This window comes from Neopsephotus bourkii, unplaced genomic scaffold, assembly GCF_033783945.1.
Source record: "Neopsephotus bourkii isolate Nb327-2 ecotype Australia unplaced genomic scaffold, CSIRO-AGI_Nbou_v1 NB_716, whole genome shotgun sequence".
NCBI lineage: Eukaryota > Metazoa > Chordata > Aves > Psittaciformes > Psittacidae > Neopsephotus > Neopsephotus bourkii.
Window position 1 is genome coordinate 937,312 of NW_026901215.1, and position 16,983 is coordinate 954,294.

Sequence of the window (16,983 nt, forward strand, 5' to 3'; positions counted from 1 at the left end):
TAAGAAGCACTGCCTTTTTTCATAAATAGCTAAAAAAGGTTTTCCAAGACAATAAAACACTACTTGCTAAACATCCCAAGCCCTTCTACTCTGTTCTCATTTGACAGACACTTCTTTCATCAGTCACACATACACCACTTTGGAACATTCATGAAACCTCAACTTGTATTAAAATAAACTATTTTAATGCTACCCCAAAATTTTGTTAAGGGATATCAGGACCTCTCCTGTTAGACTGCTGGAACCCAGCCCAAAGTCCTGGGAAACAGGTCTCTGTGTAGGTTGAGAGATGCAGCTGCTGCTCTTCCATTTGCATGTTCAACCTATAGCAAAGCTGAGCATATACCCCAGGTCCAGGCAGATACCCACACATACACTGACAGCTGGTTACACAAACTGCTGCCTTCAACACCACCTACATACAGGAGTCTCATAAGACAAGCACAGACAGTGAAGTCCCTCTCTATTTGGCAGAGACAGGTCGCTTGTGAAAGCTCACACGCATACACACACCACTCTGAATTCACAGATTTCTGGGATGGCACATTCATGGACCCCTCAAGTACTGCTATAGCCCCTTGAACCAGCGCTGCTAGGACCTCAGGTTTACCTCCTTACTGGCTGCAAAGGCCCAGTTTGCCTGCAGTTTCTTGATAACCCATCAGTTAATGGGATTGATTAGATTTGTTTCTGTTATTACCTTTGTTATTCTGCTTGGTCAGGTTTTATATGTACATATGCTTGCTTTTCACCTTTGACTTATCATCTCAATTTGGCACGGTCCTTAGTAACATAATCATACTGGAAAAAAACAGGTAAAAAAACCCTCCACATCTCTTTACCAATTAGAGTTACTGACCAGATCTGTTCTTGTCACTACGTCCCTTATTTGTCCATCAGGTTTGTCTCTGTATGTTCCTGTTATGGTTCCTTTGACCAGATACCTTTAAAGGAGCAGACATTTCACTTGACTCCTCCAGACTGTGTACTCCTTCTACAACGTGCCAGCCTTCCCCTTTAGCAACTGCATCTTTTGCATTTCTGTACTGAACAAACCATACTTGTTCTATTGTGAACTTTCATAAGGATCTACTTCAGAAAAATCCCCCTGGATAGTTTCTCCTCTAGTACAAATCCCTGGAATTTAAAGTCAGTTGTTTATTTCTCTGTTACCATCATCATCTCTAGCTTCTCCAACATTTTCCCATGTGGCATTTGATGATGCTCTTCACTGATGTCCAAACAAACAGCCTTTCTTCTAAAGTTCACAACATTATTATAATAAGCTAATGAAATCTTCATAAAGCCTCCTTCCTTCCAGTCCATAAGATGAGTACATATATATATAACCCAACAACAGCTCTTCAAATACACACACTACTTTTTATTTGATGGAACTTTTAATGTAACTTGTTATTGAATTTGGATTCTTATGCATCAATTTTACTTTTTTTCCCACTTGTCCTGCATCTTTCTTCCCTCCCTCCAGCAGTTTCTTTGTTGGCATCTCCAAGTCACCTCCCAGCTTTCTCTCTGCCTCCTGCCAGTTCTCATCTATCTTCTCTGAAACGTGGAATATACACCAACACTTAGCTTATATTTAGTACTTCACTTTGGAACATCTCAAAGTACTTCACAAAGGAGCAGTCAGCACAACTGACATAAATTTACAGTTGGAAAATGACTCTCAACAGCAAAAGGACATGTCAAGACCATGCAGAAGAAACAAGATCTCTTCTGTCTCCACAGCCCAGTTCAGTGCTCTGCTCATGGAAGCACTTAGTCTCCACCTGTGCAATGCATTTCTACACCTTCTGCACTAAAGTTGAGGGACTCTTCCCTTCCCTGCACCATGTTCCTTGCTGGGCATTGGGCTTTCTTTTTTTTGCTTTCAGTCCTCCTTTTCTGAGCACCAGCCCAAGACACAACTTTTGTCTGGGTCATAATCATACAACTACAATTAAAGAAAGGTCCTGCCAGCTCTTGGCTGAAGCAGGATTCGATGCTGGCAAGACCCGGAGCTGAGCTTTCCAGCCTTTGCCAGTACCTACAAGTATCTACAAGTACAGTGAACAAGAATTTCTCAAAAGCTTGTAACCCAGCCAGCCTAAACAGATCTTAATGGCTATCAAACATGACATAAAGCCCACTTCATAATAAATATCAAGTCCTTTTCCCAAAATATACTTCAGCAAGACTTTTAAAGGAAAGATTAGACACATTTTTATTATAGGCAAAAAGAATATTTTTCGTTACCCTCAGTCTGAGGAATGACCAAACTGTCCATGTTCAGTGGAACTTGTCTAACTGGCAACCCCTTAGTCACATATACCACCCTGAGAAACTAGACTCAGACCAGTTTTATAGTAAGCAGGGGGGTGAACACAGCCTGAAACATTGAAATGTTTTCATTCACTCAATAATGGATAGAGCTGGAAATAGCTCATAGCTCTGAGATAACCAATTCCAATTCTATTCAAAAGGAGCAATTTGAAACATCCTCACACTGCTAGGATTTCCTTCCATCTGTGACTGAGGTGACAGAGTTCTCTTCAGGCAGCATATTACCCTACCCTTTGTTTAAAGCAACATACCATCCCACATATAAGCAATATAGAAGCAAATTCAGTTTGAACACAAGATGCTACTATATAAAGTAATATATATAACATACTGTCTGGTTTCTCTCTGTGTATCTTGAAAAAAAAAAAATTCCTTCTGGAACAATGAATAATATAATGCATTTTTAATGTAATAAGCAACACAACACTATTTATAATAGCAACTAAAAAATGTCTTTCAGGCAGAATGCTTTATATATAAAATTCTTACAGCTTGATTGGAAGCAAAACAGCCTTAAGCATTAGCAGAAGCCAAATATACACTTGGAACAGTCTAAGCATCAAGGCTGATAAAAAGGGTAGTTCTTTGTGGAGGTGTCTGGAATCTGGCTGGAAGCCCTTGGAATACAGATAAAATATATTATGAGATAATGTAATCTACATTTGTTTGGGATTTTTAATGTGTTTTAAATGGTCACAACTCACAGAGATCTTCCAGAGTGCACATGAAAAAGGCTATGCCAAGTCTACGATTTATCTACAGTGAAGGGGGGCGGAGGGGTCTTGTGGGTTTTTTGTGGCTTTTGTTTGTATTTTGTTCATATTTTTTTTCAAATGAGAAAAAAATGTGGCAGTGTTTTCCGGGAAAGAAAACAACCAACCAACAAGCCACACACAGCAAAACCACAGCTCTTGCAACTCCTTTCATTCTGCTACTTCTATTCTAACATCACATCTATTCTACAAAATCAGTAGGAGGGAATAAGGACATTTAAGGGTATTTTTGGCTATGTCAATGGTTTGGGCTGCTGTTGGATGAGTCCAAAACTCCCCCAAATCCAGAAGCAAGTGCTATCTCATTAAATGACCATTTCTCCCTGCTCTACTGACAGAATAGCACCAAAGGTAGTCCTGAAAATCTGCAAGTTGTCTAATCTTGAATACAGTGTAAAAGTTAAATTTCTCCATGAGCCTATCATCTCAGGTAAGAATCCCCCAGGAGGGGGAGGATAACAAGGCTGTGAAGTGGGGTGAAATATGCTTACGTGTTTGTTCCTTCCCCCATGTATAATTTGTACAACTGACCACAAAATTGTTAAAAGCACAATGAATTAATAAATTCTGACAAAATTTAATCTTGACTGTAAGCAGGTAAGTAAGCATTCAAAAGTTTTTTTACAAAGGAAAATTATGGATGGCATTATCATATTGTATTTTAAAGGAGATATTTGTGAATTATTCCAGAAAACCTCCTTGCTATCTGGCAGAAGGGAAAAGGAATGAAAAATCCTTACAGGACTTCAGTTTGGAAGGGTCACTGCAGTTGACACCTTCACAGGTAGTTAGCTCTCAGCTGGTATCAGTGATACAGAACTATGTCTAGGCTCATTTTGAAATATTAACAATGATTCCCAGTAAACTGAATTTTCCATTAAATTAGAACCATACTTAATCTAAGTGCACTAGAAAAACAAAACTAAAGAACGCTTCAGTTCTTTTATCCTTTTATCTAACTGGCATTTTTAATCTGTCAAGTACCTCTACTCCATTAATTTGTCTGCTTCTTTAACAGTTCCTTTCAAACCAAATATGTAGTAGATTAAATTATTCAGTATATATCATGTATGAAGCCTGACTTTTCCTTTAATCAGCTTTCTGATGAGAGTCATTTGTTTCTGTCAAACAGTGAACGAGACTACAATGATTGTGTATAATCCTTTCATCAAATTTGCTGGAGGACTAGAGCTACCAACAGGCTCAAGACAGTAACAGAACCTGGGAATTTCACAGCAGAAAGTAGAGTAAGATCTCCTTGCAAAAGGTAATATATGAGCTACAGGTTCTTACACAGTACACCACAAACTAATAGCTGCAAACCTGGTTCTGACTGAATCAGGACACTACAACCATGGATTACCTCCCCTCTTCCCTGTTTACAGTTCTCCTAGAACCCTGACTGCACATAACCATCGAGGTGTTTTCACTCTGCCACCAGGCTCATCATTTATATAGTACTGTTCTACATAGGACTGTCATTTTATAAGGGGGGAGAGAGAGAAGAAAATAAAAGATTTCTATAGCTGAGGATAAAGGCAGATCTTCCTGTGGAATATGAATTATTAGCATAAATGCTTTCTAGAAAAGGAAAATAGCTGTTCTATTGCAGAAAAAGATTCTTTCAGAAAAGAGCTCAAGACTATAATTAAAAGTGCAAAAAGCTGGTTTCCGATGCCAAAATTTTCCCCAAAGCTATGTATGTGTGGTTTCTCATGCTTGTGTGGCAAACCAGAGCTTCCTAAACTTGTGTTACTTGGGTAGGATCATCACTGCAGTTACAGCTGGAGACAGCATTAGGATCCACAGCAGGGGACACCACCAGCTGTGCATCTGGCAAGGAAGGACTAAAGATGTTTTGGCATAAATTTTGTATCTTTCACAGTGGGATCTGAAAATCTATTGGGAAATATACATTACTTTCAGAACCCCTGTAATCAACTCAGCGTAGCTCTTGAAAACTGAATAAAGCATTTAGGTTTTGGAAAGATTGGAACAACTTTTAAACGTTAACATTTGGCCACATTTCAAAGAATCATAAGTAAAAAAAAAAAAAAAGTTGGAGAGGACCTCAGGAGGTCTCTATTTCAATCTCATACTCAAAGGAAGGAAGGTTAAACTGACAGGTGGATTAGGTTGCTCAGGACCTCTGTCCATTCAAGCTCTGGGTATTTCAAAGAACAGAGATCCTAACACCTTTATGGTTCCTGTCCCTGGGTTGCAACTTTTCTTGCTACAATTTTTAACAGTTTCCTTTTGTCACTGCAATGTCCCTTATTTAGTGGAAAACCACTGCTAGTTCCCCTGTCCAGGCTTTTGGGGTTTTATTTTAGGTTGGATTTTTTGTTGGGTTGGGTTTTCGGGGGGATGGGGTGGTTGGTTTTTGGTTGGTTGGTTGGCTTGTTTGGTTTTTTTTCCAATCAAGTTTAACACTGTCTCTTTTCCAAGTGTTCCAAGAACCTGAATTACACACATTGAAGAACATTGGCCCCATATCCTACATAATACAAACAACACAAAACTTGGTGATGAACTATTAATTCATACAATGGTGACTTACAGCTCAAGGGCTCAATGATTCAATTCAGACTTTATCCAAAACTATCTGACTCCTCTTTGAGCAGCTTGAATGAAGAGCAGCTTTTTCATGAAATGTAACACTACTACAGTAAAGAGCCTCACCACATTAAGACCTGCAGAATGATAATATTCTTCAGCACAGATTTGTATTCTACAGCTCGGTTCTGACCACGATCAAACTGGCATCTTTCCATGCACTGCATTAGCACAGGTTAATTTTTCTTGTAGTGTTTCAGATAATGTTAGATGCATTAAGGAGATTGAATGCCTTGTAGAGAAGTATGACGTTGTAAAAGAGAAGACAGGAACTCCCTAATTCCAATCCCTAGACAAATATATAAGAAGATTAAAACAAGGATGAAAGTGCAAATAGCAGTCCTAAACCAACAACCCAAAATCCTTTGAAGGTATTCCAGCTGGCAACTCAGATTAGAGAAGTAATTTGCTATGGTGATTTTATTTTGCCAGCCCAAAGATAGTGAGGGAAGTTGCCAGTTTCATCTCCTCTGACTGGAAGGAAGAAATCACTTCATTTTTCCATCAGGTTTTCCTCCTAACAATGTTATATTGAAAATAAATAGCGTTAGATGTTATGTTCAGGGCATTCATGATCACTGAAACAAAAAAAAAACCAACCCACCAAACCACAAAACCAACAAAAAAAAAAAAAAAAAACAAAACCCCAAAACAAACAAAAAAACACAAACAAAACACCACAAACACACACACACAAAATAAACAACAAGAACACCCACAACACAACAACAAAAAAGTGGGGAACAAACAATTGAAGAAATAAAGGAACATACGTGGACAATAGAATTTATATGGACTATGCTCCATGAGACTAGGATTCTGCAAGTAAGAAAACTGAGTCACTAGAAGGAAACAGGTTCACACCATCACATTTTAATGATTCCTGAAATATTACAAATATTCTTATTAGGCAAACCTATTGGAGATTAACATCAGACTGATACATAGAGCAGAATTATGATTATCTGAATAAATTTGACTACTCTTTTGTTTTCCTTTTTTAGGGACTGGTGGTGTGAGGAGTACAGGAAGAATGGGTAATGCAAGCAAATTGGAGTCTGGCTAAAAATCCAAAAACATTGAAAAAACCCACCCAAAACACACACACACAAAAAGCCCCGAACACCTCAGCCTGCACTGTTACAGGGGTTGTTAGTTTTTAAAATATAAATCATTAAGTCAGTCCTGTGTCAGCATCTTTAGCATTCTTGTGCCCTCTGCAACATCCATGCCCTTTCACAAGATTTAGTCACTGAACATTCAGCTCATTAATTACTTCAAGCAGTGCTTTTACCAGAGTTTATCAGCATTCCTAAATTTCCCATTTTTTACTAAAAGGAAAAACAGAACTCCTTGAGTTCTGCAGCTTTTAGGCCTAGCCAAATGCCAGATCTTCTGAGTTCCTGGTATCTCTGGTATCTTCAAACAAGTGAAAATGAAAAACGAAGAAAAGGTCTCCCTGAGCAAACATATAACTTAAAGTTTAGGTTGTTATTTTGGTGGGGTGTTGTTTTGTTTTGTTTTGTTTTGTTTTTGAGGGGGGAGATGTGAGGGGATGTTTCTGCCCCAGAAAGATTCCCTGAAGTACATAAAAGAACCCCACAAACTCTCAAAGTCTATGGAGTGTGCTGTTTCACATAGAAATTCCTTGGCACCACAGATCTTATGGATAGATCGTTCTCTCACAGAGTACCAACTTGCTAAAAACTGCCCTAACAGCTATCTAAAATAAACTCCCAAGACAGATAGCAAACAGCTATGTAGCTCAAAAGATGAAGAGACCGTTCAGCTGTAAAACTTCCTTGCTCAGCTTCTGTCCTCTACAAGGGAATTGGAAAAGGTTGAGGAACAACTGCACAGAACCTTTTGAACCAGCTGACTCAGCTTTTGGGAGCAAACATTATAAACTTTGATTTTTGCAGACCAGTCATGCAAAGATGTTTGACAAGGCAGCTGGTACAGAGTAAGAAAGAAATCAAAAGCCACTAAATGCGGTGTCAAGACCCACCAGGCTGGGACAAGCCCAGGGAGAGATGGAAGAACTAACAGATCAAAATATAAAAACAATTCCTTTGGAGAAGAAAGAAACCAAAGAACAAAAATGCATTCATTTTCCTTAGAAAGTCTGCTCAAAGACTAGAGACTACAGACCCTGCTGTATTTCTTAATGTATCTTCTTTATGTGATATTTAATTTTCACTTGCCATATTTGTCAAATTTGCTTTTATTTTCCAAATGCCTCTGATAGCATCAGATCTTTGAGCTGTTGCCCTGCTCTTTTCTTTGCCTTACAAAACTCAACTGAATATCTTAATTCCCCTTTTCATTCCCCTTTCAGTTCCGGTGTTGGACTTTGTTGCTACTCTTTTGATTAATTGTGACTTTAAACAGTCCTCGGCAAGGTACAGTCTGGGCAGAATTCCTTTTGTTACACTGAAACAAGTCAACTGTAATCCTCAAAATACATAGCATGAGTGCAGTTATATGGGGCCATACTAAAAGCCCAGCAGCCTCTCTCCAACAAGATACAGAGAATGCACAGGCCAATAGTACAAAAACATGGCACACACTTGACCAGTCATCCCCTCAAGACAGCATTCCATCTTATGACAATAAACCTATAGTTTCCTCTATTTTCAATATCATGAGTGTGATGTTAACTGTGTGACAAATTACTCTGAGAGAACAGAAATTGCTGTCATCAAGGCAAAATTAAAATGCTGGGAGCTCAGCATCCTCAAATCCCCACTACCTGATTTCTGTAACAGATTCATAAAAGAACTGACAAATAGAAGTGTAGGATTGAGGAAGGTTTGATTTGTTTTTAAAGATAAACCAGTCAAGACTGGAGTAGAATAATCAGCTTGGGGAAGACCAACTGCAGTGCCAGTAATTTAGAGTGGTAAAATCCAATCTATGTGACCACAAACCCACTGCCCTGCCTGTTTAGATTAAAAAAAAAAAAAAAAAAATGCAGGAAGGAATACATAAGAAATGAAAGTACACTGTAAAGGAGGGAAAATTCCCACAGATTTATCAAAGACAACTATTTGCTGGTCTTCAGTTCTTTTCACTGAAAGCACAAGCTGAAATTCATCTCATCTATTCTGATTTCAGTATAACACTCAACAAAGTGCTATATTGAAAAGTTTAACCATGGCACAAAAAGTTGGTCTATTCTAATAACAGTTGGGGAAGACAACCATATGACATCACTCACTGCTGGAACAACTTGAGACTTGTCACAGAAATGGATGATGTCCAGTTATCCGAAGTACAGACTCCCATAAGTTACAACTTACATCAGCTAGTTTCAGTTATTTAGAAATTGTGTGGCTAGTCTCAGCAGTGTTTTTAGGCTGCTTAAACTCTCATATCTAACTAAGCTGAACAGGATCAGTTTCCCTCAGCAGGCGGATATGACTTTTTAATATCTAAGTTTCAAACACAGAAGATGGGTGGAAGGGTGGGTGAAGTTAGGCAGAACCATCACCTTGCGAACCAAACCTTCCCCCATCCACCTCTACCCCAAAGGAGTTCAGCGATAACACTTACATGACTGAACAATGTATTGCAACTATGGAGAAAGTAACTGCCATTCCAAGACACATTCTCTATCCCCTGGGCTGGGAAATATTCCTATCACTGTGTAGGAAGCTCTTTGTCTGAAACATTATATATAATTCTGGTAGTATTTTTGTAATAAATACATATTCACAAATAACATATGCAGAGAAGGGATGTTAGTCTGATCAGACAAGTGTAGAAGTGTCTGTAGAAAAGACTGAAAGAGATTGACTTGTTTAGCTTAGTCAAATAAAGCCTAAGAAAAGATGTGGTTGCTCTCTAAACTATGAAGAAAGAAATCTCTAAAGAGGGAAAAGAACTACTTATCCTAAAAGTACATTGCTGCCACAAGAACAAATGCTTACAAATACACAGCAAATGTCAGAAGAAGGTTTCAAAGCCTTAGAGGAATAACTTTCCAACATGAATAATGGGCAGAACCTAATGAATTTTGAAATTAAAATTGATATTTTTACAAAGATAATCTGAATCTTTGAATTTGAAGATTCAGGGTTAAATGGAGGCTGATGTAAGAAAGGAATGGACTTTATCTAAATTGTGTTCTTCTGTTCTATGCTTTCATACAAGAATTACTACTCACATCTACCTTTCCTCAGCCCAGGTCATCATTCAATCTCATCCTACCCATCATTGCTTTAAGCATCTCCAAATACAGCAACATTACTCTCCACATCCCCTCAAGCCTTTTGTCTTAAGCTACTGCTCTGTCACTCTCCCACTACCTCTAAAGATATTACTCCAAGGCAGCCATCAGACAAGCAAAGTTTCAGCCCAGGCTTTTGTGGCTTTTCCTGAACACAGTGTTCTTCTGTTGAGCACTGGAGTTTCATCCTTCTTTGCAAAAGGTAATTGTAGTGGTCAGAAAGAGGGAAATCTGCAGCAGTTTCCCTTGCTGAATATATTTTAATCACTCCTTCTAGGATTTTCTTGGCCTGACCCCAAGTATAACTTCTGTAGCCAAGAAATCTGCCTACACAACAATTCTTACAATACAGACATAAGACTGCTGGTTGTAGGCAAGCTGTTACCAGAACAGACAGAAAAAAAATGGGAAGGTGCTTCACCCTTACGTTCAGTTGTGTTAAGGAGCATCTCTCATCAGAATATGACACAGGGAAGGCTTACTCACATGGCTGGTCTTTACTTGTGCAAGTAAGCTACTGATGCTTAGCCTGCAACAGTTCAGCCTAGATTGCATGTCACAGTCTCAATGCAAGTGCATCCATTTTTGTCACTGAAAAAGCATGCCGCATTGTGCAAAATTTTCCCACTACTATTACAATTTAGCAAAAAATACACTCCATTGCTAGGTTTCTGTCTATTTTTTGATGTAACCTAAATATTGAATGCCAAGTCACAGGGAGGTCATTACATTCTGAATGTAGAAATATCTTGAAGGCTTTTTGTGTAGCACAATGGATAACACAAGCAAATGAAAGAACTGTAACAATCCATGGCCACATCATGACCCCATAAATACTCGGCACTACTATCCCAGAAACACTTGGTGAGCTACTGCTTACTTTAGTAACCCTACTAGTTTCTTTGTCTCTAATAAAGCACACTAGCAGAGCACTGTAACATGCTATTCACTTAGCTGTCACTTATAGCTACATTGTAGAAAGACATAGCAAAATATTGAGATACAATTACAGTTTACTATACTGCTATTATGAACACACGTAACTATTTTTAGCTCTACCCTAAATGGAAAATGTAAAAGCACAAAAGGGTCTCATGTGTCTGCATATGTAAAAATCACTCAAGCCTATCATTTAACATTAACAAAAGAATACCAAGAATAAAGAAGTTAACTTAAATTTTGAAAATACATTTAATTTCTGGAATTTCAATTAACTTTTAATAGATGTAATTTTTTTTTCTATCTTCCAGGTACTAAATCTGTCGTCTTCCCCCAGATTAAAAAAAAAACAAAACAAAACCACCAACAAACAACAACCAGGGATCATAGAATCATAGAATAGTTAGGGTTGGAAAAGACCTTAAGATCATCTAGTTCCAGCCCCCCGCCATGGACAGGGAAACCTCACTCTAAACAACGTCACACAAGGCTCTGTCCAGCCTAGCCTTGAACACTGCCAGGAATGGAGCATTTACCACTTCTTTTGACAGCCTGTTGCAGTGCCTCACCATCCTCATAGTAAAGAACTTCCATACTTAATTTCTGCTATAAATGTAATTTTGGAGTAATTTCCAGTGCCTTAAATGTAACTGTGGAGCTGCTCCCAGTGCCTTTTAAACATGTGATGCTTTCTGCATGTTACATTTGTATTCTTAGGAAGCAATACAATGATCCCCGGTCAGAAGTTCCAAGGATCACTTATGTTTGTATTTTTAACTCCAAACAAGTCAGTCTAAAAGCACCTAAAGACAAAATTTAGTCAACAGCCAAACTTAAATTTCATTTTTTACTGAAATTCCTGTTAGTAAACACTGAAAAATTGTAACTCTGATTTTAATATAAAATGAATAAAAATATTCCGATGGCACCAATAAAGTGACAGTGATCTTTCTGCATAGCAATTATGTTTAAGTCCACAGGGATTTGGATGAAGGAACAGTTTTCAAGAACAAGTGACAGTTCTCTTTCTCACCTCAGATGACTGGAAGCTATTTTCCAAGCATCTCTAAATAATTATATTTTCAATCTTGGTGAACCTAAAGCATGCACTACTCCTGATTATTTGAATACTAATGCCATTTTAATGACTTCCAAATTTTGCTAGAAATATGCAAATGGTATATATATGCATATATACACATCTGTATTGATTTTCTAGTATACTAGCCATGGGAATCATCAGCATCAAATTAATAATAACTGACATCATTTTGTTTCTAAGGGTAGATGCATTTTCACAATCTGCCTCTACTCCCTTCCTCAGCTCAATCCTTGCAGAGCCTCTGGGCTTTCCACATACATCACATGTTTGGTTACCCATCTCTGCATAACAGGAGCTAAGGAAACAAAATTGCCAAAGATGACATTTGGGATTTATTTTGCCCATTATCAAAAACTCCTAAAAAGGTGTCTTATATTTCAAGGTGAAAAATTCACCCAAATGATCAAAATAAATACAGCACCATGTCAGAAGATATGTTTAGGCTGTTCTCATTACAGAAAGCAGGGATACTTTTGCATTTTAATTATTATTCAGTCCATCAATGTGTTGGTAACCTGAGTTTCAAGATCTCACTCAATAGGAACACAAAAATTAATTACAGCAGGCTTTTTGTTTATATTATATTAATATTATAAATTTTTGCAGTTAGCTACTCTCCAGCCAAGGATACACCCCCAAGACACTATCTTGCAGGCACCTCCAGAGTTAAGAGATTGCCAAAAAGGTTTTTAACTTCTCATTACAAATACTCTTACTCAGCCTTTTTTCAGATCCTCAGAATAATCAATGATATTACCAAAACTACACCAATGCACCAGGTACAAATTCCCCTTTACATGCTGCCAACTGCTATTTTCCTGGATGCTATACTTTCTTATTTGAAGACACTGATGCTTCTGTTTCTTCAAGATTTAGTTATTCCACACACATCCCTTCGCATAGCAAGAGACCCAGGATGTGCAACCCTCTGCCACTATAGAGAACAGAATATAAAACTGATTACAACTTTGATTAAACACTAGGTAAGCCATTATGCAGAAATCAAATCATAAATATTTGAGAAAAGATCTTTCCTTGTCAGGAGGATTTACGTGGAAAAAGTATTCACTCATTTTGTGAAGGAGAGGGGAAACAAACAAAACCAAAACCCCACAACCCACAAACCTATTTTACATTGCCAACAGATAAATAAAAGAAAGCATGATAAATTGGTTGCAGTTAAAAGCAAACAGGAACCTTTTTCTGAACTAGGGAAAGCTTACTAAAAATCACTACTTGGAAATTCAAGAGTTATAAAAGGAACTGCTATTTACTTGAATATGTATTTGATTATCCAAAGAAGTTGCTGAACCTACCCTTACATCAGGGTTTGGAAAGAGGCTGGCCATTTATATGTATTTAAAGGTACAATAATGATTTCAAAAATAAAAACAAACATAATGGTTACAGGCTTAGGACAACTTCTAATAATTACAAACCAGAATACAAACAACTGCACAAAGCAGATTATACCACTTCTGTCTAAACATGGGTTCTTACATTTTCCTTAGAAACATTTAGAGTAGCTGTTACCAGAGATTACTGGCCTGGACGGAGCCAACAGTGAGTAGCTGCTGTTACATACACCAAGAAAATTTGAGAGTCTGTATCTTAAAACTTCACAATGATATAAAAACAACTCCCAGCACCTATTACAAACACAGTTGGTGATATTTTGCATATAAGAACACTGAATCTTGGACAAGTGATGCATCAACACCCAAAAGATCAGACCTGCAGATAGACCCCACTTTCTAGCCCTTATGCTGTGATCAAAGGAAGGTATTTTCTCCTGCAAAGTCACTCATCACACTACTGAGAAGAAACCAGAGGCTCAGAAGAAACTTATTTTAGATATACAAAACCTATGGATTGTTTACCTAACACTACAAATTACATGTCCTAAAGAGGTGCTGGATATTGAATTCCTGCTATTCTACCATCGGGCATTGTAAACAGCATCTTGGCTCAGCAAACTACTCACCCCTCAATGAAAAAATATCAGGAATCACAGGCTCCATACAGTGTAGATCAGAAGAACACATAAATTAGAAACTAGCATGGACTTTTATCATGCCCCTGTATAGCTATCTGAAGACAATGGCTCAGCTTGCTATATATGCAGTTTTCACATCTCCTTTACTTTCAGTTATATCTGAAGGTCTTAAATGTTTGTGGGGGAAAAAGATATCTTTTATCATCCCATGACCATATTTCACCCAAAGACATCTTGGCTTTAGGAAAGTTATAAGAGGAACTGAAGTTTTTCTAGGTGCCATGAAATGACACTTGCTCTCCTGCAAATACCCTCGTTATCTTCTTCTGCACCGACAGCAACCCAGTGTAGACACAAGGCCACATGCCTGAGAGAAAAAAAAAGATGAAAGGAAGAAGTACTTACCACAAGGACAGCACTCAACCCATCACTTTGGACCTTCTGCACTTGAATGCAGGGTCCTGGCACTTGCAACCTTGAACCTCCGGGAGTGTTCCCAGCATCACCATTTGGGATGCTGCCGTTACTAAGCCCAAGACCCACAGATGCCCTGTACAGGTAGGTATGAGTCAGTTTACCCACACCAGTGACCTCCAACACATCTGGTGGGAGATGGGAACTAGGAAGCATGCGTATGCTATAGCAATACTTTTCATACTCATCAGGTGGGCAGCAGCAGCCAGCGCAGCAGCAAGTCCGGCAGTGGCATAACCGCACAATGGCAAGAAAGAGGAGGAATGCTGCAAAGATGAAGGAGACGCAAGCAAGGGAAACAATCAAGTAGATGTTTGTAGCACTGAGCAGTGGTGGTGGCTCCCCATTGTCATCAAAATCTGGCAGTGCCTGGGGCAGGGTGTCAGCCAGCAGGATGCCCACAGTCACAGTAGAGGAGAGCGGTGGATCCCCATGATCCTGCACCACCACAACCACCTTGTGCTTGAGAAAGTCGGTGGAACGCAAGGAGCGTGTGGTGCGCAGCTCACCAGAGTGTGGTGTCAAGTGGAACAGGGTGGAGTCAGAGGAGTGGGCGATGTAATAGGAAAGCCAGGCATTCTGCGCATTGTCTTCATCATCTGCCACCACTTTGGTCACCAGGTAGTCCTCATCAGCGAGGCGGGGCACAACTTCCACTGCTATTGAACCATTCTGGCTGATGGGGTACAGGATGGCTGGGGCATTGTCATTCTGGTCTGAGATGTAAACATTCACAGTTATGGCAGCACTCAAGGGTGGTGACCCATTGTCCCTGGCTTCAACTTGGAAATAGAAGCTCCTAAGCTGCTCAAAGTCAAAGGCACGTTTTGCATAGATGCTCCCATTGGCCAAGCTCACAGACAAAAAGCTGGCCAGGGCATTGCCTGCAACTGTGGAATTCCTGAGTATGTAAGAGACTCGTCCGTTCTCATCCATATCGGGGTCAGATGCTGAGACCTGGTAGAGAAAAGCACCAAGTGGATTGTTCTCCTCCACAAACACATCAAATGTGTCAGCACTGAAGACAGGGGGGTTATCATTCACATCAGAAATCTGCACCCAAAGGGTCTTCTGAGTGGTGATGGGTGGAGAGCCCAAGTCTGCGGCAGTGATGGTGATGTTGTACCCACTGATCAGCTCTCGATCCAGAAGCTCACTGGTGACCAGGCTGTAGTAATTTTCAAGAGAAGGCTTTAACTGGAAGGGAAGGTTATCAGGGATCTGGCAGGTTACTTTGCCATTCTCCCCAGGGTCCTCATCCAAAACACTCAGCAGAGCTATCACTGTGCCAGGAACAGCATCCTCGGGAATGGGATTGGAAAGGGATGTAACTGTTATCTCTGGGCCATGATTGTTCACATCAGTGATCTCCACCAGCAGCTTAGCTGTGCTGGACATGCCAAATGCCCCATTATCCCTTGCCTCAATAAGCATCTCAAGGAGAGGTCTCTGAACAGCCAAAATGCCATTGACTGTCACCTCCCCAGTGTGTGGATGAATTAAGAACATTTGCTGCAGATCAGCAGAAGTAGTATTGCTAAAGGAATACCTGATTTCTCCATTTGAACCTTCATCTAAGTCCGTGGCATGCACTTGTACTACCAAAGTGCCACTGGGGGAGTTTTCCAAGATACTCGCCCTGTAGACTGAGTCCTCAAATTCTGGTGCATTGTCATTGGTATCCAGCACTGTCACAATGACTGGGACATCACCAGACCTTGGAGGATTCCCACTGTCTTTGGCTGTAAGGACAAGTCTGTGAATGGCTTGCTGCTCCCTGTCTAAGGCTTTCTTCAGCACCAATTCAGGATATTTACTCCCATCCCCGCGTGTCTGCATTTCCAAATGGAAATGTTCATCAGGGCTCAGCGTGTAATTCTGGACACTGTTGGTACCTTCATCAAGATCTTGGGCATTGGGGAGTGTAAACCGTGCCCCAGGTGACAGGAACTCAGGGACGTTTATATGATATTCACTTAAGGAAAAGCTGGGGGAGTTGTCATTTATGTCTAAGACTTTAAATTCCAACCTATAAAGCTCTAGAGGATTTTCTAACACGAGTTCATAATTCAGAAGACAAGGAGACTTTAATTCACAAAGCTGCTCTCTGTCTATGGGCTCGTTAACAGTCAAAACTCCCGTGCTGGCATTTATATTAAAATATTGCTTACTTGAACTGGCGATCATGCGAAATTTCCGAGGTAAAAGTGTAGCTGCATCTATTCCGAAGTCCTTTGCTATGTTCCCAACAGACACTCCACGTTCTGTTTCCTCAGTGATGGAATACACTACTTGCCCATTCGCGGTGCAGCAAATAAGGCAGAAGAGCATTAGATAGACCCGCATTCTTCCTCCCCGGCTCAGCTCCCCGCAGACAAGCTCAGCAGGAGCATCATCCAGAATTTCAGCAAACACCCCAAGTTCCCAGCGCAAAGTGAACGGGCACCGGGGTGCACCGACGGCAAGGCGAGAAGTTCGCTGCAAGCGCGGGAGGCGCCCCGGCTTCGCG

General features: G+C 39.8%; 1 protein-coding gene across 15 annotated transcripts in view; it reads right to left on the reverse strand.

Annotated features, from left to right (window-relative positions):
* LOC133212491 (protocadherin alpha-C2-like) overlaps window positions 1–16,983 on the reverse strand; it is a 155,395-nt gene that overhangs the window by 60,488 nt on the left and 77,924 nt on the right. Inside the window, exon 1 of one of the 15 annotated variants that reach the window (XM_061354002.1) lies at window positions 14,406–16,639. The exons of the other annotated variants lie outside the window; for them this stretch is intronic. Within the exon in view, the coding sequence (XP_061209986.1) occupies window positions 14,406–16,313 (1,908 nt within the window). The 5' untranslated portion in view covers window positions 16,314–16,639. Of the gene's footprint in view, window positions 1–14,405; window positions 16,640–16,983 lie in introns of those variants that run through there. 15 annotated transcript variants of the gene reach the window in all.